Source organism: Natator depressus, chromosome 4 (genome assembly GCF_965152275.1).
Source record: "Natator depressus isolate rNatDep1 chromosome 4, rNatDep2.hap1, whole genome shotgun sequence".
Taxonomy (NCBI): Eukaryota; Metazoa; Chordata; order Testudines; family Cheloniidae; genus Natator; species Natator depressus.
The window spans coordinates 55,927,477-55,949,270 of NC_134237.1; the positions used below are offsets into that span (position 1 = coordinate 55,927,477).

The window sequence follows — 21,794 nt, forward strand, 5'->3', positions numbered from 1 at the left end:
AAATACTTGCAGGATTAATCCCTTAGCGCTTTCCCAGCTCCTGCTCTCTGTGATGCAGGAAAACACATGTCCACAAATTACCAATAGCGATAAAAAGATTTAGCCCCCAATTTGCTTACCCAGTACCTTTTGTAGTCGTTTAAACATTATCTAATTTAGAATAAAAGGCTGAAAGGTTAGCTGGTGTTAGCTACCACCTTCTAGAAAAGTCAAAGGTAAATAAAGCCTGCCTCCCTTAACATGCTGCACTGCTCAAATTAAAATCTGGCAGGAGTTTAGCATTTAACCCCACCAGTTTAGCATGTGTTTTAAGTACCTTGTCCTCTTGACCAGAGGGCTAGAAGCTGTTAGTTGGCTAACACAATCTAACACCATACTGCTCTACCCTAATCTAGCCACAGTCTACAGTGCGGGGCAATGGTGATTTGAGCCTGTTTTTTAATAAGAGGACTGAAACCAGCCCACTTTCTTTTAAACAATGTAAGAATGTTGAAAAACAAAAAGCAAAAACACAAAAACAGGTGCCCATAGCGGCACCTCCCTACTACTGAACTGGGCAGTAAGCGAGCACAAGGGATTTAACCCCGAACAGGCTGTAGAGACCAAGCACCATCCCGGAGGGAGCGGCCACCATCACCTCTAGCGCTGAAGCATCCCCCGCTTCTCACTTAACAAGTCACCCCGAGAGCCAGCCCTGCTGCTGGCGGATGCCCGGCTCTGAGCATGCGCTGGCAGCGCCCGGGGGGAGTAGGGGCCCCCTGGGGCAGGCGCTGCCCGAGCAACGGCCCGAGAGCAATACTCCAAGTCTGCGACTGGGAGGAGCTAGGGGAAACCATTGCTCTGGAGTGATGGGGGGGAGCAGGTGGGAGAGACCAGCGTGGAGGGAGGATAAAAGCACGTATAAACAAATCACTGATTCCTGGATCAATAGAACCCCTCCATCCCAGAGACTGACGTCCGTGCTGCCCAATCAGAGAACCCGAAGGGCGGGCTAGAGAAAGGTACGCCGCACAGGCAGCCAATCAGCGCTGGGCTGTGACGTGGTTGAGCGAGAAGCCGGAAGTGTGGTTAGGCGGCGGGGCGGAAGTGGTGCTAGGGGTTGCTTGGAGCCGAGATCCCGAGTGAAGAGGAGGCGGGACAGGTCCGGGCTGCGCCCCGCAGGGGGCGGTGAGATGGGCCGCCCGCCCGACGAGTCTCGGCCGGTGCTGTCCCCGTCTCTCGCGCGCTCCAGGCCGGCTCCCAGCACCTGAGCCCGCCGCGTCCGGGCCGGGGGTGGGTGGAGGCCGGGAGGCGCCGCGCCCCGCTCGCTGCCGGGACCATGCCGTGCACCTGCGGCAACTGGCGGAGGTGGATCCGGCCGCTGGTCGTTGTTCTCTACGTTGTGGGGCTGCTGGTGGCGGTTCCCTTGTGCGTGTGGGAGCTGCAGAAACTGGAGGTAAGCGGCCCTCGCTGCCTCCCTCCCCCCGGAGAACCGAGGGGCCGGGGTGTGCGTGTGCGGGGCCTGGCTGGGCCGGGCGAGAGTGGCAGCACCGCGGCATGGCTCCGGGCAAGACATAAACAAGGCTGTAGCCGTAGCGTGGGCTCGTCTGGTCTGCGTACACGCCGATGGGCTTCCCCCTTTGGTAGGCTGGCATCAGCACGAGCGCTAGGCTTTGAAAACAAAATTAACGTTCACACCTTCAGCTGCCACGAATAAAAGTGCGTGTGTAATATCCTGTCGCTTTCCTGTCCACAGGGGCACATGCTGAGCATCTTGGCAATAGGTCTCCTATTTCAGTCTTACATTTGTTCCAGTGACAAATCTAATATCTTGTTCAAAACAATCATCTTGAGGCTCATTTCCTCTTATTTACTCCTTGTAGTTAAACCTAATGTTGCCTTCATAAATATAAAATCTTATTTATAAACCCTGTCTGTAGACTTATAGTTTGTGTGATGTCATAAAAAGATAGTGACATCAGAAAAGTTAATTGAAAGTTCTCAATGTAAAGCCCATTAACTATGAAGTCCAGGTCTCTTAGAAGTCTGAAATTTCTCTGCCTGGTGCTAGTATCAACTTACTTGAAAGGACACAGACTCAAAATCTGCTAAGTAAAAAAAAATTAAAGTTACTCCTTTCTCTTGAGGCTATGCCAATTTTTGTGGCTTTAAAGATAACAAAAACAGTAGCGAATGAATGGAAACTGAAAACTAAGTGTATTTAAGTGCTGATAAAAGCACAAAGTAAACAATGGAAAAAAAGATTTTTGTTCCCCTTCAGGATCAATATTCTTAAGTATTTTAACAATAGTGGGTTAAACATTCAGGCATAAGTGATTACGTTGACTGTTTCCCTTTAAAAGGGATGTCATTTGCCACTCAAGCATGGATGGGAGTCTGTCGGTGCAACATGCTTAACAAGTTTCAAAGCTTTTATACTAGTTTAATAGTCTAATCAAATAAATTATTTAAAAAGTCAACTTTTTTAACAAAACATATATTGTATATATGTATAAAAATAAAAACCGTTAATTTAAACTAGAAATACACTTTAATAAAGACTGATTTCTGTTGAAGCCAAAGCGGGGGGCAACCTGCTGGGAGCCTGTGGGCCAGCCAGGCTCCCAGCTGGGAGCTGCCAGCAGGGCTGGGAGACCAGGGCTTCTCCCCTCTCCGTTCCCTGCCAGGAGCTGAGGGAAGCCACCCTGGGCTTCTTACCCCTGGGGAGTGGGGTCCAGCTGCACCGGCTTCTTGGCTCCTCTACCCTGCTCCCTCTTTTTGAAATTGACAAGGCTGTTCAACTCCCAGCTGAGGATGGGCACTGGGGCTTCTGCCTTGGCTCCCAGCTGGGAGCTGGGCCCAAAGGTGCTGGGGCTGCTTGTTCCCAGCTAGGAGCCAGGAGTTGGGGTGCCACCAGGGCTTCTTGCCCCCTACTCCGAGCTGGGAGTGGGGTCCATTCTCACTCCCAGCCTGGAGCAGGGTTCAGCTGGGCTCTAGCTGCCCAGCTTCCTTGTCAATTTCACAGCTCCTGCAATGAAATTGACAAGAGAACCAACAGCTGATGTAAAGGGAAGCAGTCTACACAGACACTATGTCCTCCTAACTATAGGGACATAAGCCTTATGCCTCTCATGGAGGTGGCGTTATGCTGGTGTAGTGCAGCGCTTATATTGGTGGGAGGAAGGCTGTAATGTAGACGCTGACATATGTCTTATGTTGACCTAACTGTAGTTTAGACCAGTGCTACTCAAAGTGGTGGTCCGCGGACCGGTGCCAGTCCACGAGCCATCGGCTGCCGGTCTGTGCGCACGTTGGAAAAAAAAATTGCTGGTCCCCCACATCAGATAGCTTGAGAAGCACTGGTTTAGACCATTCCTAAGTGAGTAAGAGACAAGTAATCTCCATTTTTTCCTCCACTTTCACTGCCTGCTGTTTATGCTGTGTGTGTGTGTGTGAGAGAAAATAACTTCTCATAATTTCTACCTTATTTCAACCTTATCTGTTTTCCAGATCATGAAATGCTTTCTTCTCTATTTATCTTGTTTATAAGTGTTCCTGACTATCAGAATTCATTCTAAAGTGTGAGTTCTCACTAGTCAGACAGCTGTGTTCCTTCTTAGATTATAACTCAAATTTCCTTGTTCTACCCAAGCTCTGAGAGCAAGCTGCATTTCAGTATTCCTTTTTGCATTTTAAATTTGACCATTCTCTGTTCACACGTAAAAGCTTCTCTCAGAAATGTTATCTTCCTCTCTATATATTCCTGGGACTGCATTGTCTCATCCCACCATGCTTCTTAAGCACACCTCACCTTGCTTGACTTAAGCTTCAGCTTTATACCGTTGCATTGGACAGTAACTTCAAACCTTTAACACCTGCTAACTAACCCTGCACAATCTTTATGATATTGAGGCTCTTCTATTCAATATCTATACATCCTGTGGCTATTATTATTGAAACAATAATTAGATGTGTGTGCACTAAAATTTTAGCATTGAGCTTAGAGTGACTACCTGATTTAAAGTTGTTCTCTTCAATCTCACAGGCAATGTTAAAAGTGCTTTTCTAAAAGCATTCTCAAAAGTTACCACTTGGCCATACTAAGCTTGTTTGGTTTAATGGTGGTTTTGGCTTTTAGTTTTATTGAATCCCTTTGACTCAGTTTAATGATCTAGTAAAGCTCAACTGCATTAGTGTATGGAAGTGATTTTCAACTTGTGGTCCAGGGCCCCCTATGTCTAAGGTGTCCAAAGAAGTCTGCACCGCCATTTGAAATTTTTTAGGGGTCTGCAAATGAAAAAAGTTGAAAACCAGTAGTGTATAGAAACCTAGTGGTATGAAGTGAAGTTGCATCCACAAAGTCTATGACTCTGATGCCCCCATCTTAATCTATATTTATCATACTATACTCATTAATTAAGTATGGTTGTTAAATTACATTAAAGATTTGGAGGGTTGTCTACCTCAGTTGACTACTGTGCTCTTTTAATTGATTCTTTAAAGTGACATGTCATAAATGAAATAGAATAATATTGTTATTTAGTTGTAGTTCTTTGTTGAACATACACTTGCTTTGTGGTATTGTTTCCTCAAATTTTCAATGAATTTTTATGCTAATTTTTATTTTTTGATAGTTTTTTAATTTATTTTTGTTAAATATTTTTATATAATCAACATATTGTATCATTAATTTACCTTTTACATTGTGTAATACATCTACTTTCTCTGATAGTTTCAACCATATTTCCCATATTCATTTTAATTTCCTTCCATTATTAATTTTATTAACAACTTTAATTTATTATAAAGTTAAGTTTCTTTTGGTTGGTTGGCATCCCCTACTGTATGAGAAGAAGAACTAAAGGAAACTTAATGTGGGATCACTCCCTGGATTAGTCTCATAACTGAACTATCAATATTTCTATCTTTGGTTTTGTTTCTCCCATTTATCAATGTTGATGCTCTGATTTTATTTTGGTAATTCTTATTTCCTGATGCTCAACACTTTTAAACACTTAAACACACCAGTTTCACTCTCACGGATGTTTGCGGAATTCCCGCTCTTCACACTTTATTTTATATGTTCAGTGCGTAATCCTGCTGTATCATGTAAGAGGCTACTCCCATTTAAAAAAACCCATACTTCAAAAACTGATTAAAATGGTAGTGATACAGGTACAGTAAATTAACATTACGTTTTTTCTATTTATGCTGTTCTTCCTTCCCTCCTTTCTAAGGTTGGAATTCATACCAAGGCATGGTTTATTGCTGGAATTTTTCTACTGATGACTATACCAATTTCTCTCTGGGATATATTGCAACACTTAGTTCATTATACTCAACCTGAATTACAGAAACCAATAATAAGGTAACACTTTACATGTTCTTTGCTGCTAATATTACATTTCATTCCTGGTGATGAAAATACTTGCAGTAATCTCAGATGTTCTTTTGTCATCAATACAGGATTCTATGGATGGTGCCGATTTACAGTTTAGACAGTGTAAGTGTATTCTTTCTAGTCTCTAGTTTGGAGTCACTGAACTAGTGTATTTTGCTTGCTCTGGGGGAAATGGAAACCAGTGTAACACTTCACAGAAACAATGCTAATGTGAAATCATGGCTATAAACCTGACGGTTCTTCAATGGCCTCTGCACGTTCCTACTTGTGGAGTGTGCCAGCAATGCAGTCTGGTGGTGGAACCTTCTTCTAGCAGTGACTGCTGGAGCACTCTCATGTACCCTCCTAGCCTTCTCCTCACCGTTCCTGAACTTTCTGAGGGCAAGGTTGTAAAAGGGGAATGGTGCTGTGTCCTCGGTTCCTTTCAACTGCAGTACCAGACGGTCCAGGAACCTCTCCAGCCTCGTCAGAGATGCTGTGCCTTAGTTATATTTATTAATAAGTCAGGATTCGTAATTTTTGGTAGGATTTTTGTTTTTTATTTATAAAGGTATTTCTTTTAAGCTTTATTAGTTCGTGCATCTTGATATGAGTTCACAGATCCAAAAGAGAGAGGAGGCCTGGATTCAAGAGGGGTGCTTCTTGTCATGCTGTATTCCCCAATCTGAACACCCATATGAGGTGTCTGGCATGTTTGGAAGAAAAATAGTACCTTTTGCAGCATGCAATCTACAGCACCTTCACTCCAAGTGCTCACAGGGAGTACTAAATTGAGCCCCAAATCTTGCTGGTCTAGGAGGCTCTAGCAGCTTAACCTGGTTCCAGATACTCAGAATTTGTGAATACTATAAGGTTTTCCTTGGCTCCTTTCACCTTGGAGAATAAAAAGAGCAGCCTAAGATCCCACTGAAAGTTCTGTTCTCCATTCCTGGAGTGAAAACAAAACCATCAGTACCAAAGGATCCTAAGCCATCCGATCATGGTATTGGACACAGCAGAATCGCACGTGTCAGCCTCTTTTAGCAGAGCCAGTCTTCATGAGTGCACTCCTTTGGTTCCCAATAAGTATATTGCACAATACACCGTTTCTGTTAGCAGAGCCAAGCAACATTCCAAATCCCTTTCAGATACTACAGGGTCACAGTCGCTATTCTAGATCCACCCTGGTAGTACATCGTGTTGCAGTCAAAGAACTTAATTCTTCCATTTCTTAATCTCTTTTCAAGAGAGGAATGTGGAGTGACCAAGCAAAGGAGCTAGCTGGCTGAGGGAGGGAGGGAACAGCAATAGAGGCTAGCAGGGACATTCTGAGAAGAGGAATAGCATGAAAAGGAGGTGGTAGAGGAAAATTATTGTACATTTTTGCCTTGCATAAAATCACAAATATCATATTCTTCTGTGAGGACTGTGTTCTTGTCAAGTTTCTTCAGTGTTTTCGATACACAAAAAAATTAGACGTGTGGGTTTTTTGAATGAGAAGTTGTCTCTTCCCCCTCTTTAACTGAAGGGGATTTTGCTCAGACTTCTACAAAAAATTTGCCTTTGGCTAGAGACCAAGTTTAGAAAACTTCAGTCCAAACTTGAATATTTCAGATAGCTTATATCTGCAAAGAGCAGGAAGGCAAACCTAATGGAAGTTATTAGTTATTTAAACAAATACTGTTGTTATAGCTCACGTTGTTACATGACTTGTCTGCTACAAATATGTCTCAGCTGTGTAAAAGGTAGTATCTTTTTAGAAATGTGACGACCATATTTTAAAACTTATACCCACATTATGGATGGTCTAACTGAAGCACAGAGGCTGGCAGCCAAGTGGGTGGCAAAATTGGGGGGGGGAAAAAACCAAAGAAGTTCATAAGTATGGCTCCCTCTAAGATACAGTTGCATAATTTCTGGTCTAATCCTCTGTCTTTGGTTGCTTATACATTTCTGAAACTTTGTCTTGGAGTCTATCTGAAAGTAAGATTTCTTACTTACATTAAACAAAAATCTTTAATGTGGAGTTATGGGGTTTCTGTGTGAAACATGCTTTTTACATTAAAAACTTGCAACTTTTTTAAGAGCTTCATCCCTGAAACAGGGGAGTAGACAGTTGAAATTTTCATGGAAATAGCTATCACTGCAAAGTGCTTGGGTACATTAGGGGAAATTGTTTTTTTTGAAAGAGCTGTGAACCTCTGAAAACTGAACTTTGTTCATATATTAAAAAATACTACTGGTCTATAGAACTTCCTAAAACAGTGAAGTAGGCTACACTAGAATGCATACATACAGCTTCTAAGTCCTCTAGTACTGTAGAATAATTGGGACTTCTTTCCAAATGTTTGGGGGAATGTCATGCCTGGCAAAAGGGAGCCTGCTACTGCTTACTGTTGGGCAATGAGAAAAAGAATGGGAATTGGGATGTCACAAGTTCTGTTTCAGACTCTCACTGGTTGGCCTTAATTCTCTGCACTTCATAATCTATTTTAGCTCCTTTGAAAAAGAAGGATGCTTTTGTGATTAAATCGCTGGACTGGGACTCAGATCTGGGTTCAGTTCAATGTTCTAACTCTTTCCCTGTGTGACCTTAGGCAAGCTACTTGATCTGTCCCTCGGTTTCCCATATGTAAAATGGCGATAATGCTATTTCTCACAAAGCCCATGGGAGAATAAATCCATATTGTGGGGCTCTCAGACCAGGTGTCCACTAGACAGGAAATTCTAAGCTCTGACCAAGGTGTTAGGCAACAACGGTAGGGTTCCAGTATTGTCTAGCCAATTAGTGGCAGTTTGTGGAATGAAAAAGTGCAACTTTAACTCCCTCCCTTGTATAATACACAGTTTTCAATTACTTTGGCATACTGTTGTTTATATAATTTTCCGCAACCTTAAATACCTATGCATAGCATATGGTAGTGTCTTTGGGTATGCCAGGGATACTGTCCATAAAAGTAATTTATATGAAAAGTATTCAGTCTATACTTGGATTCATTTGTTTTATTTGAATGCAACTTTTTAATGTCTCCCTGTTTTCTTATAGTGGATAGCTTTGAAATATCCCAACATTGCAATATATGTGGATACCTGTAGAGAATGCTATGAAGCATACGTCATCTACAATTTTATGGTATTCCTTTCAAATTATTTAACCAACCGGTATCCAAATCTGGTATTAATCATAGAAGCCAAAGATCAGCAGAGACATCTACCTCCCCTTTGTTGTTGTCCATCATGGGCTATGGGAGAGTAAGTATATTATAGTATCTTTATATTAATAATATCTTGAATGTTTAATACTGTGTACTTTGATACAGAAGATACTGTTGCTCATATTTAGTACTATAGTTGATGCTACCTGGCTAAGTCAATTATAATGTGCACACAGTACAGAGGGTTTGGTTTACCACTTCTGAGCTGGTTGTGGAAAGTCTTTTCAATTAGCTGTAAAAATTACAGAATTAGATGTTTTTAGATGATAAACTAATTAACTTATATGATACTGAAAGAGACTTCCTTATTTTCCAAAAATAGGTATGAAAGCAACATTCATCATGGAGAACAGGTGCTTCTCTTGAATTTGCCTCTTTTTGGGGCACACTATTTTCCAGCAGTACCCTAGAGCAGGGGCCAAATCCTGTTACTGTAGACTTACTCATGCAGTGTAGCTCCATTGACTTCACTTCAGCAACTAATGTGAGTAAGATGAGCAGGATTTGGCCCACTAACTGATCATGTTTCTAGTTGCTTCATCTGATGAATAATGTGCCCTCCTTCTCCTGTTTGATATTTTGATAAGCTGGAATATCATGAGTTTTTCAGAATGACCTTGTTTTATGACTAAGCAAATGTTTTGATATGTTAGTGAATGTATCCTAAAACACATCGGGAATAGAACTCTATTGTGCTGTGTAATAGGTTTTTTGTGGCTGATGGAAAGGAAGCATTAAATATTTCTTTCTATATGTCAGTGTTTTGTCTTACCCTACAGAACAATCTGCCTGTCTATATTCCATAGTGCAGTGGTTCTCAACCAGGGGTACATGTACTCCTGGGGATAATCAGAAGTCTTCCGGGGGTACATCAACACATCTAGATATTTGCCTAGTTTTACAACAGTGTACATAAAAAGCACTAGAGAAGTCAATACAAACCAAAATTTCATAGACAATGAATTGTTTATACTGATTTGTTTACGGTATATGAAATGTAAGACTAGTATTTATATTCCAATTGATTTATTTTATTTTAAATTATTTACATTATTTTATTTTAATTATATGGTAAAAATGAGAAATTAAGCAATTTTTTCAGTAATAGTGAGCTGTGACACTTTTTTGTATTTTTGTCTGATTTTACAAGTTTTTAAGTGAGGTGAAACTTGGGGTACACAAGACAAATCAGACTCCTGAAAGGGGTACAGTAGTCTGGAAAGGTTGAGAGCTACCACCATTGTGTAATGTATAATGGCATCACAGAGACATGGTGGGATAAATCTCATGACTGGAATATTGGTGTAGAGAGGTATAACTTTTTCAGAAAAGACAGGCAGGGTAAAATGAGAGGAGATGTAGGATTATACATCAAAGATATATACATTTGTTCTGAGATCCAGAGGGAGGTGGGAGGCAGACCCGTTGAGAGTCTCTGGATAAAGATAAAAGGGGCTAAAAAATAGGGTGACATCATGGTACAGGTCTACTATAGATCACCAAATCAGGAAGAGGAGGTGATGAGGCATTTCTAGAACAAATAACAGAAATATCCAAAACATTAGGACCTGATAGTAATGGGGGACTCTAACTACCCAGACATCCATTGAAAAAGTAATAGGGCAAAATAGAAAATTTTTAATAAGTTCTTGGAACGTAATCGGGACAATTTTTTGTTCCAGAAAGTGGCAGAGGTAACTAGGGGGATAGCCATTTTAGACTGGATTCTGGCACAATAGGGAAGAATTGGTAGCAAATCTGAAGGTGGGACACAATTTGGGTGAAAGTGATCGTGAAAACTCGGAGAACTGAGAGATAAGGGAAGAAAATCTACGGGAAAAGTTGTTCAGGAGATTTGGCAGTTCCAGAAGGAGACAGTATTAAAGGCAAAATTGCAAACTATCCTGATGCGAAGGAAAGGTAGGAATACCAGTAAGAGGCCAATATGGCTCCATTAGGACCTGAAAAATCCAAAAGGAATCCTAAAAGAAGTGGAAATCAGGACAGATTGCTAAGGAGGAGTACAAAAGTATAGCACAAGCATGTCGGTACAAAATCAGGCTAAAACCCAAAAAGTAAGGGATGTAAAAGGCAATAAAAGACCTTCTTTAAATTCATTAGGAGTAAGAGAAACAGAAAGGAAAGTGTTGGTCCTCTGCTTAGCAGGGAAGGAGAGCTAATAACTGGTGGTATGAAGACAGCTAAGGTGTTTAATGCCTCTTGCTTCAGTCTTCACTAAAAAGGTTAATTGGTGACCACTCAGCACAATTAATTTTAATGACAAGGGGGAAGGAATACGAGTCAAAATAGAGAAAGAACAGGTGAAAGAATATTTAGGTAAGTTAGAATGTATTCAGGTCGGCTGGGCCTGATGAAATTCATCTGATGGTACTTTAAGGAAATAGCTGAAGCAATCTCAGAACCTGTAGCAATTAACTTTGAGAGTTACTTGAGGATGAGTGAGGTCCCAAAAGACTAGAGAGAGGAAAACATAGTACCTGTCTTCACCTAGGGAATCCTAGATAAGTCAGTCTAACTACGATATCTGGAAAGATACTGGAACAAATTATTAATCACTTTGTAAATACTTAGAAGATAATAGTGTTATAAGAAGTAGCCAGCATGGATTTGTCAAGAACAAATCATGCCAAAGCAACGTAATTTCCTTCTTTAAGGGGGTTACTGGCTGAGTGGATGGGGGAAAAGTAGTAGTTGTAATTTATCTTTCTTTTTAGAAAGACTTTTAACACAGTCCCACATGGTATTCTCATAAGTAAACTATGGGAATGTGGTCTAGATGAAATTACTCTTAAGGTGAGTGTATAGCTGGTACAAAGACCATCCTCAAAGAGTAGCTATCAATGGTTTGCTGTCAAACTGGGCATTTCTATAACAAATTTAGTGGGATCCCACAGGGGTCAGTCCTGGGTCTGGTACTAGTCAATATTTTCATTAATGACGGGGATAGTGGACTGGAGAGTAAGTTTATAAAATTTGCAGATGACACCAAGCTGGGAGGGTTGCCCAGCCCTTTGGAGGACAGGATTAGAATTCAAAATGATTTCAGACCAATTGGAGAATTAGTCTGAAATCAACAAGATGAAATTCAGTAAAGATAAGTGCAAAGTACTTCACTTCAGAAGGAAAAATTCAGATGCACATCTACAAAAGAGAAAATAATTGGCTATGTGCTAGTACAGCTGAAAAGGATATATGGGTTACAGTGGATCACAAATTGAATGATTAATAAATCATTGAAAAAGACTAATATTATTCTGGGCTGCATTAAGAGGAGTGCTGTTTAAAAGGTAGGGGAGGTAATTGTTCCACTACACTGGGCACTAGTGAGGGCTCAGCTGGAGTACTCTGTCGAGATCTGGGGAACAAACTTCAGGAAAGATGTGGACAAATTGGAGAGAGTCCAGAGGAGAGCAACAAAAATGATAAAAGGTTTAGAAAACTTGACCTATAAGGAAAGGAGTATGGTTAGTTTTGAGAAAAGAAGACTGGGGGTGGGGAGAGGCGCCTGATAAGTTCTGAAATATGTTATAAAGAAGATGATGATCAGTTGTTCTCTGTGTCCATTGAAGGTATGACAAGAAGTGATGGGCTTAGTCTGGAGCAAGAGAGATACAGGTTAGATATTAGGAAAAACTAGTTAAGCTCTGCTATAGATAAGGGAGCTTGTAGAATCCCCATCATTGGAAGTTTTTAAAAAACTGGTTGGACAAACACTTGTCAGGGATGGTCTAGGTTTACTTGGGCCTGTCACCATGCAGGGGGCTGGACTGGATGATTTCTCAATGTCCTTTCCAGCCCTACATTTCCATGATTCTCTGAATTGTTGCATAATGGTTGTATGATATTTGAGCTAAATGTTGAAACATTCTGGAAGTAGATTAGCTTGAAGTAAAATTTTAATTTAGTGAACACACTAAGGTAAGGAATTTTCATAAATTGATTTTTCTTATGTTTCTTAAGTGATGAATTCTGTGTTTGTTTGCAGAGTTTTATTATTTAGATGTAAACTAGGCGTGCTGCAATACACTGTTGTCAGACCACTTACCACCATTATTGCTCTGTAAGTATGCCCATAAAGAATTTATGTTGTCTTTAGGATATAATCTTTGAGCTACACTGGAAAAGACTTTTTTTACACAGTTGGTTTTTATATTTGAATTGATGGAATCTAAAAGCATAACTTTTTTTGTTTTGCTCTGTTGTAAGTGGAGCTGAAGCTGACTTAACTATATCAACCTGTGACTTCTTTGTGACCCCTGCTCACCATTTCCTGAGCTTTGGTAATGAGTATTTAACTTCTGATTCAGAAAGAAGAAACATATAAAATCTCCCATAAAAACGCTGAATTGAAAAATCTTAAAGGATGGGCAGGCTTCCCCTTGCTTTTTTGAAAAATGAGTATTTCTCAATCAGATTACATGTTAGTCATTGAAGGTGGGTTAAACTATGCATGCAAGCAATTTGACTGTGTGCCCTCTTGGAGAACTGAAATAATTTTAAATTCTAAACTTAGTCATAACAGAATGATGTCACCTGTAAAAACTGAGTTAACTTTAAAGTTACGGTAATTGCTATTAGTGTTGCGTAATTTCCAAATATCTCTGTCCTTTGTGAATTGTATAGACCTTATTTAAACCAGCTGTATGTGTGTGGACAGATAAAGTGTGTCAATGTCAGGTTTCACATGGTAACAAATGGGAACTCTTTCTATACGTTTATATCCATTGCAGGTGGTAAACATGTATTTCAGTTCAGGCCTCCTGTAATAGGGCTCAAAAGAATTTACTGTGGACCAGAGGTAGATATGAAATATATAGTTGAGACAGTGGCCAGGTGAAAAGCCGAGCTCCACCAATTTGCTGTGTGATGTGTTGGATCACAGAAACCCCCTTGAGAACTGCCAACTGATGTGGCAAGACTACTTCTGCCCCTGCTTTCCCTGCCAGCTTGGGACTCTAGCACCCTGTCTTGTTGAGCCAGACATGCCAGTCTACTCCAACACAGACCCAGGGTCTGAATCACATGCCCCAAAGCTGCAGGCTTAATTGAAAGCAACTTAAGAACTGTTCCTGTCTTTAACACTCAGATGCCCAACTCCCAGTGGGGTCCAAACCCCAAATCTGTTTTACCCTGTATAAAGCTTATACAGAGTAAACACATAAATTGTTCGCCCTCTATAACACTGATAGAGAGAGATGCACAGCTCCCCCCCCCCCCCCCCGGTATTAATACGTACTCTGGGTTAATTAATAAGTAAAAAGTGATTTTATTAAATACAGAAAGTAGGATTTAAGTGATTCCAAGTAATAGCAGACAGAACAAAGTGAATTACCAAGCAAAATAAAATAGGACGTGCAAGTCTATGTCTAAGAAAACTGACTACAGATAAAAACCTCACCCAGTAAGCTTCCTTTTACAGACTAGTCTCCTAGTCTGGGTCCAGCAATCACTCACACCCCCTGTAGTTACTGTCCTTTGTTCCAGTTGTTTTCAGATATCCTTGGGGGTGGAGAGGCTCTCTTTAGCCAGCTGAAGACAAAATGGAGGGGTCTCCCACAGGCTTAAATAGACTCTCTCTTGTGGGTGGAGATCCCCTCCTCTCTCCTATGCAAAGTCCAGCTACAAGATGGAGTTTTGGAGTCATATGGGCAAGTCGCATGACTCAGAACTTACAGGTAGCAGCCATAGCTCACATGCTAGTTTGAAAGTCCTCATGTCATGTAGACTTCTTATGTGGATTTGAGCCTCCCAAGATCCATTGTCCCTTAAGTGCTTCTTAATTGGGCACTTAATTTGCACATTCCTTTCTCAAGAAGCTGACCAAATGCTTTACAAAGGCTACTTAAAAATCAAGCCAGTACACAGCCAATATTCCTTCAAAAATTATACATGCATACAAATAGGATGAATAGAGTCAGTAGATCATAACCTTTATAGAGATATGTTACGTGGCATATGTAGCATAAAACATATTCCAGTTATGTCATATATACATTCATAAGCATATTTCCATAAAGGCGTATGGGGGGCACCGTCATATGCTGCTCCGAGGAAAAAGGAGGATGTTGGGATTTTCTTTTTGCTGTTGTTCTTGGATCTTGGTGAGGGAGCTTGGGAAGCCTCAGTCTTTTCAATGTCTTTTACCAATTTAGCTGCTCTTATGCTTGGCAAAAATATGAGTAGCATCAGACAACTCTTCTTCAGTTTAAAGTTGGTTCATATTTGAAAGGTTACCTTCACAACCATAATGGCTAGAAGTTTAATTTCTTTAAATGGAAACAAATTCTGCCAGAAAATTGCTGCCTTAAGTTCCTGTTGCTCACCAGAAAAAACTTGAATGAGTGTTTTTTTTCCAGATCCGAAGGCGCAGTTCCTTTTCCATTCTAGAAGTACAACTGTAAACTTTGCTGTGTTATGTAAATTTTTGGAAGTTGTAATTTCTTCCATTCTTGTATAGGCTCTCAGCACTGGTATTAGTGAGCATAGGTTTTACATTCTGACAGCTGATCAATGGGATACCAGTTTAGCAGCACTTTTAGAAAAGAGGCTCACTTGTACAATGGTTAATATCAAACTTTCTTCCAGAATCTGTGAGTTGGTTGGTGTATATGATGAAGGAAACTTTAGCTTCAAAAATGCCTGGACTTACTTGGTTATTCTTAACAACATGTCACAACTGGTGAGTACCAAGAATGTCTCTTTTTGGTGTTTTAAAATTACAATTTTAAAATATTGTCAGTATCACCTGAAACTTTTGTTCTGATTCAAGATATTAATAGTAATTATTAAAGTCTTCTCAAAACCATACCTACTAAATCCTCTCTACCTGCATAATGGAAGGAAAAAATGTCATTCTCTAGTATTTGATTTCTTCATTATTAAACACTTCTGTAGAAAATACACAAAATTTGCCTTTGTGGTTAGGTGGAGAGAGAACTAAAAGGCTTAGTGTTTTAGTAAGGTAATATATAGCCTCTCACCTCTAGGTCACTGGTTCAAGTCCAGTCTGTCCGTAGTCACTGCAAGTCGTGCAACTTTTTTCTCCTTGCAGTTTAAGTTAAATAATTAAAACTCATTCCAGTTTTGGGTGAACATCATAAAAAACTGCCACATTTGGCATTAATTTACAGCCTTGTTGGCGCTCTCAGCAGAGTCCAACATCTGAATGGGTGTGGCATTGTATCCATGTATCAGTAGAGATGGTCTATCCATGTTAGATTTGTACTGGTGATGAAACACCATGAGGTTTGCATGGCAGCTTCCCGTGCTTTATCTTATTCTTTGGATAGAAGACTTTACTCTTTAGGACTGTCAATATGACACATTTCTTAAACAAATTCTAAAAAGTGTAGTCTTTAAAATGATAAACAAAGTAGAAGTTCTTAAATCCCCAAAAGAAAAACTCTAATCTGTTTAGCTTTTTTCTTGCATTGTAAAGTAACATATTTTACATAATAAAAACAGTTGCTTTAAAATAACTGCTTGCAAAAGTAAACATAATGATTTAAAAACTGTAAAAAGGTAAGAATTTTTCTTTTCCTCTAGTTTGCAATGTATTGCCTTGTGCTGTTTTATAAAGTACTGCGTGAAGAGCTAAACCCAATCCAGCCTGTTGGCAAGTTTCTTTGTGTGAAGATGGTAGTTTTTGTTTCCTTCTGGTAAGTAAATATTTAATCAGTATTGCTTGTTCCAGAGCTTATTGCAGTAGAACTGAAAATGTTCAGGTCACTGATGTCAGCCAAGACAGTCAGGGATGTAACCTTATGCTCTAGGTGCCCCTAAACCTCTGATTGCCAGAAACTAGGACTGGGCAACAGGGGATGCATCACTCGATAATTGCCCTGTTCTGCTCATTCCCTCCAAAGCACCTGGCACTGGCCAGTGTTGGAAGGCAGGATACTGGGCTAGATGGACCATTGGTCTGACCCAGTTTGGCTGTTCTTATGTTTAAACCATAAAAATCTACCATTGTTGAAATTCAAAGTTATCTTTTAAATTAGTCTAAAGACTTAACTAGCAAGCATGTTTAAAAGAAATACTGAGTATCTAGGCAAACTTTGTATTGTGGGAGACTAAGATTTGTTACTTTTTATTCACCTACAAAACTAGAATTTTGTATTCAAAGCCTTACGCATGACTCTGTATGCTAGTCAGCAGATCAGTATGAGTGCTAGGTCACATAAGGTTAACAAATAACTTGCTCTATTTCTATTATGAGAGGCAGTGTGCTCTAGTGCAGAGGCACTGAATCTGGGACTCTGGGAAGCTTGGGGTTTTTGTCCAGACTCTTCCACTGTTCTTTTGTGTGATCCCATGTGAAAGTGTACTACTTTGTGCCTGTTTCCGCTGTTCTTTGTCTCATCTGTTTAGATCGTAAGTTCTTAGGACAGGGACTATTTTGAAATGTGTTTGTACAGTATCTAGTATAATGGGGCCTTTAGGTGCTACTATAATATAAATAATCTTTATAGGCAAGCTGTACTTATTGCACTGCTGGTGAAAATTGGTGTTATTTCTGAAAAACGCACCTGGGAATGGCAAAGTGTGGAAGCCGTGGCCACAGGCCTACAGGTAAGTACAAACAGCTGTTGTTTACAGGGAACTGGTAGAGGGGTGAAGAGAGCATTTCCAAATGAAAGTTACAAACAGGATTGCATATTCATAGAAACTCTTGTTTCCAATGAGAGAGACGAGGTTGCTGCTGCTACTACCACCAGATAGTATTATGAATAAGGCTAAGATTTTGTCACAGATATTTTTAGTAAAAGTCATGGACAGGTCACGGGCAGCGTTCCCTCGAATTTTTCCCACCCACGTGCGGAATGAATTTTGTTACGTGCACCAATATGGAGTTGATGTGTGACACATCACCGTCATATTGGCGCACATAACAAAATTAATGGAGTGGGGGTGGTCTCAGGGCTGGGGCAGAGGGCTGGGGTACAAGGGTGTCAGGGATCCGGCTTAGGGTGTGGGCTCTGGGGTGGGACCAGTGTTGAGGGGCTCAGGGCTGGGGCAGAGGGTTGGGGTGCGGGCTCTGGGGTGAGGCCGGTGATGGAGGGTGCTCCAGGATTATGGCAGGGAGAGAGGACTGCCCCAAGCTCTGTCCCCCCGCAGCAGCACCTGGGCTTAGGGGGAGAGACAGCTCTCCCTGCTGCAGCAGCTTGGGAGCTGGGGCTGCAGGATAAGCGCCCTTCCCCTGGCCCCCGCAGGTCTGGGCTGGGGCTGGATTCGGGGAGGGGCGCCCCGTGACAGGTCCAGGCCAGGCCACCCTGGCCACGGCAGGGTTCAAGTCCGGGGAAGAGGCGCCCTTCCCACCACCGCAGTGGGTCCTCAGGTGGGTTCCCTGAGCGCCTGCATGGTACTAAATAGGCTGTGGCGTGGCCATGCAGCTTACTGGGAACTTAGGTCGTGGGCAAAAAAGAAAAATTCACAGACACCATGACCTGTCTGTGACTTTTACTAAAAAATATCTCTCACAAAATGGGGATCTGTGGGTCCCCATATCGCCTGAAGCGGGCAGCTGCGCAGGGGCTAGGAGCTGCCTGCAGCAGCTGGAGGCTGCAGGGTACCCCTGCTGCCCACAGCTGCGGGGCCCCCGCAGCGGCTGGGAACTGAGGGGTTCCCCTTTGCCACCCCTGGAGTTGTTCCCCTTTGAACCCCCCCTGAGGGGTTCCCCTCTGCTGTCCCCAGCGCCTTGGCGCTCTGGGGGTACCCCACAGCTCCCTGGCCCCATAGGTGGCAGGAGACTCTGCAGCTTCCAACCACTGCAGGCTGAAGTCATGGAGGTTGCTGGAAGTCATGGATTCCGTGACATCCATGACCTCCGTGACTAAATCGTACCCTTAATTATGAGTAAGCAATGCAAGTCATCCTGAATGAGTGCTGAAGAATGTTACACTCAGCATCTTGTCACATATCATGTGTATTATAGATATATATATTTTAGTTAAATAGTCCCAACTGAGATTTTTTGCACATAAAATACATATTTTTGAATACTTCATCATAAGATATTCATTGCTGAGTGTCCACTTCCAGCAAGTCAGGATACGGGATTGAATGCCACAAAATGCCAAACTGGAATAGGCTGTAGTAAGCCTGGTTGCCAAAGCAATCTGCCAGACTCACGTGGGCTCTTGAAATGCTGCTGGTTCACAAGGAGCAGCTATCGGTGCCCGAAGTATCAGTTTTTCAGAGCTGAGGGAGTTCCCGCCAGTCTTGCACTGGAAATAGAGATCTAGGAATGCATATTTTGTCATGCTGATGTTCTTGCAGGACTAGATCTGAATAAGTGTCTCTCCTTGTTGCAGGATTTTATTATCTGTGTGGAAATGTTCTTTGCTGCTATTGCTCATCATTACAGTTTTTCCTATAAACCTTATGTCCAAGAAGCTGAAGAAGGATCATGCTTTGATTCCTTTCTTGCAATGTGGGATATTTCTGATATTAGGGCAGATATATCTGAACAGGTTCGAAATGTTGGTAAGTACTGGGCTGATGCATCAATTTTATAAAATATTTATCTTAGGGTTTTGTATTGCTACCTATCAGTGCAATATCTGAGCAACTTCTACATGAATTTGATAGCAATTGAAGGCTTTAGTAGAGTTTTTGGCACTTCTTCCTTGTTGGGATAAAAATTCGGATGGGGTAGGGTTTGTGTGTTTTATTTTGGTTTTTATACTTTGTTTCAGGGTAAATGTTGTTTTGAGGGGGTGGGAGATAAGGATATGAATATTTAGTGGCATGTGTTAGTTCTGATTCACTGAAGTGATTGTTTTTTCTACTACGGCTTAAGCCTCCCATCTTCAGTGTCTGATATATTAAGACAAAGACCAGTTTCATACAGCACACTTACTATTTTGTACTAAATATCTATAAAGCACCTAGCACACTGTTTGAGCTATAAAAATAATAAATAATAATACTTTTTCATTTGGCACAACTTTAGGAAGGACAGTTTTGGGCCAACCAAGGAAAATATTTTTTGCTGAGGATCATGAACAAAACGAACATACAAGTTTACTGTCTTCATCTACTCAAGACCCAATTTCTGATGCTGCTTCTATGCCATCTTCACCCATGAGTGGCCACTACCAGGGGTTTGGACACACTGTGACACCTCTGACTACTCCTACAACAACCACAATATCTGATGGCATCTATAACACTATTGTTGCAGAAGAGAATGAGGATTACCTTGTTCCAGGGCATGGTACATCTGAGAAGCCTTTGGATAAAAGTTAAACCCATCTCCACTTGAGTGTGCTAAAGAATCTATTCTGTGTTTTCCTGCCACATTGTTTCATGATGACGTATTCCATTGCTGTTGAAGGGGCTGTTAATAGCTGGACAAACTGCAGCATGTCTCACAAACAGGAACAAAGTAAGTGATTGGAATCTCAGTTTTGAATACTGAATTTGTTTAAAAGTCTATAATGGATTTGAGTATATAGTGTAATCAGTTGAATATAAAACATGTACGCAGTTTTAAATTTCCAGCACAGATTTTAAGAATCCAGTTCTTAAGAGGGTTAAAGTATTTAGAAAGCTATATAGTACCTAGCATAAAAAGGGCAGTGTCATACTGAGATTAAACTGGTGTCTCTTAACACAGAAGATATATCTGTAAACAAATACTCTATTGCTCTTCAAATGTTTGGGATATAGGTAGAACTGCTAACTGGGGGACTTGATTTCAGGAATGTAATTTAAGCAACTGAATTGTGGAGACTTATGATGTTAAGCTTATCTCTCCAGTGAGGTGGTGAACAAATACATTTGTGGGTAGTGTGTGGCAGGAGTACTGACTTCTTCACCTTCCTCTATACAAACACACACACAATTGAAACTCCTTAATTAAGATACTCACTCTCCCATTACAGAGCACCAATGTCTCTGGGCATCAGCCAAAGCATCCTTTTAAAAACTAAGTTCTCCGTACAGGCCTAAGTAGTAAGAGACTGAGCCCAGAACTGCAAATTGCCATCCTTAGCATGGCAGCACTAAGTTGCTGGGCTGCCTCCTTGAGAGGTATGGTCTGAGCACAGGACTGTGAGCCAGAAATGTATTTTAATCACAAATCTAGGCAAGTAATTTACATTTTGCCACCATTTTCTCTGTCTTTAAAATGGGAATAACACCTACTTAACATGCATACTGGTAAGAATAATTACTGTTGGCAAAGTGTCAAACAGGAAAAGTATTTCATAAGTTGAAGGAGAAACTGACTTCTGTACTTAGAACTGCAATAAACTTATACCTTTCTCTTAAAAATCTTAAACATGTCAAAGTAGGATATTTCCCAACAAAAGGTGTCTAGTTGTCTATTTGTCTATTTATAGATTGTCAGTATACTGTCATTTTATGCCTCTGCTATAGCTTAGGTTCAAATTCAGTAGTAAATTTGCCTCCTTACTGGGAGGAAAAGTAAGATATTCACTAAGGAGGAATCAAGTAGCTAGTGTAGTACGGAAGATACTAACGTTACAGACTTCAGATCAAGAATAATGGCATTTATATCAGAGTTCTAAGGATTTTTTTTGCAAATCTGACAAAACCAGGGTTATTTTCTATCCCATCACACTTGCATTTGCATTGCATGCTTGCAATTTGGCATTTATATAGAGAAATAAAACTGGAGCAGCGTAGATGCTTTTTAAAGTGGTATCTGCAACATTCCACCAAAAATTACTTGTAACTTAACTTTTTTTCCAGCATTGATACCCTTTACAGACCAGATTTTTAATTGTAACTTCTTACTCTTACAGTGAATTCATCTTAAAAGTGCTTTTTGCAGTACTAGTTATGTAAATATTTTGCCTTATTCACCAGGGTGCATATTTTATAGCCGAAGTGGAGTATGTACTTAATGTATTTGACGTTCTTAGAAAAGAGAGCAAATCACACTTTCAATATGCCGATTCATTGCCTTCATTGTAAATAAGCAAATAAAGATTTTATTTAAACGTGTTCATTGTCTGTTGTATTTATTTCTGTAATCTAGTTAAGAAGTCTTGGATGTAGGGTGTGGGAAAAAATACCTCCCTCTTTCAAAAAAAGATGTCTTAAATACAACTAATCCAAACACTTGTTTAGCATTTTCAGCATCTTGGGCCTGGCAATGGAAAAAGGAATTTTGGCAATAAGATTTCACCTGAATTGAGTTAGTAAACAGAATACCAACCTGCTTATGT

General features: G+C 40.8%; 1 protein-coding gene across 1 annotated transcript; it reads left to right on the forward strand.

Moving 5' to 3' along the window:
• The first annotated feature begins 1,133 nt into the window (after positions 1 to 1,133).
• Positions 1,134 to 21,570, forward strand: TMEM184C (transmembrane protein 184C). Its single transcript, XM_074950965.1, has 10 exons — positions 1,134 to 1,435; positions 5,217 to 5,347; positions 5,446 to 5,482; positions 8,406 to 8,611; positions 12,581 to 12,655; positions 15,181 to 15,274; positions 16,141 to 16,253; positions 17,067 to 17,166; positions 18,909 to 19,080; positions 19,550 to 21,570. The coding sequence occupies exons 1-10, from the start codon at positions 1,319 to 1,321 to the stop codon at positions 19,843 to 19,845; spliced, it is 1,341 nt and encodes a 446-aa protein (XP_074807066.1). The 5' UTR covers positions 1,134 to 1,318; the 3' UTR covers positions 19,846 to 21,570.
• The last annotated feature ends 224 nt before the right edge of the window (positions 21,571 to 21,794 follow it).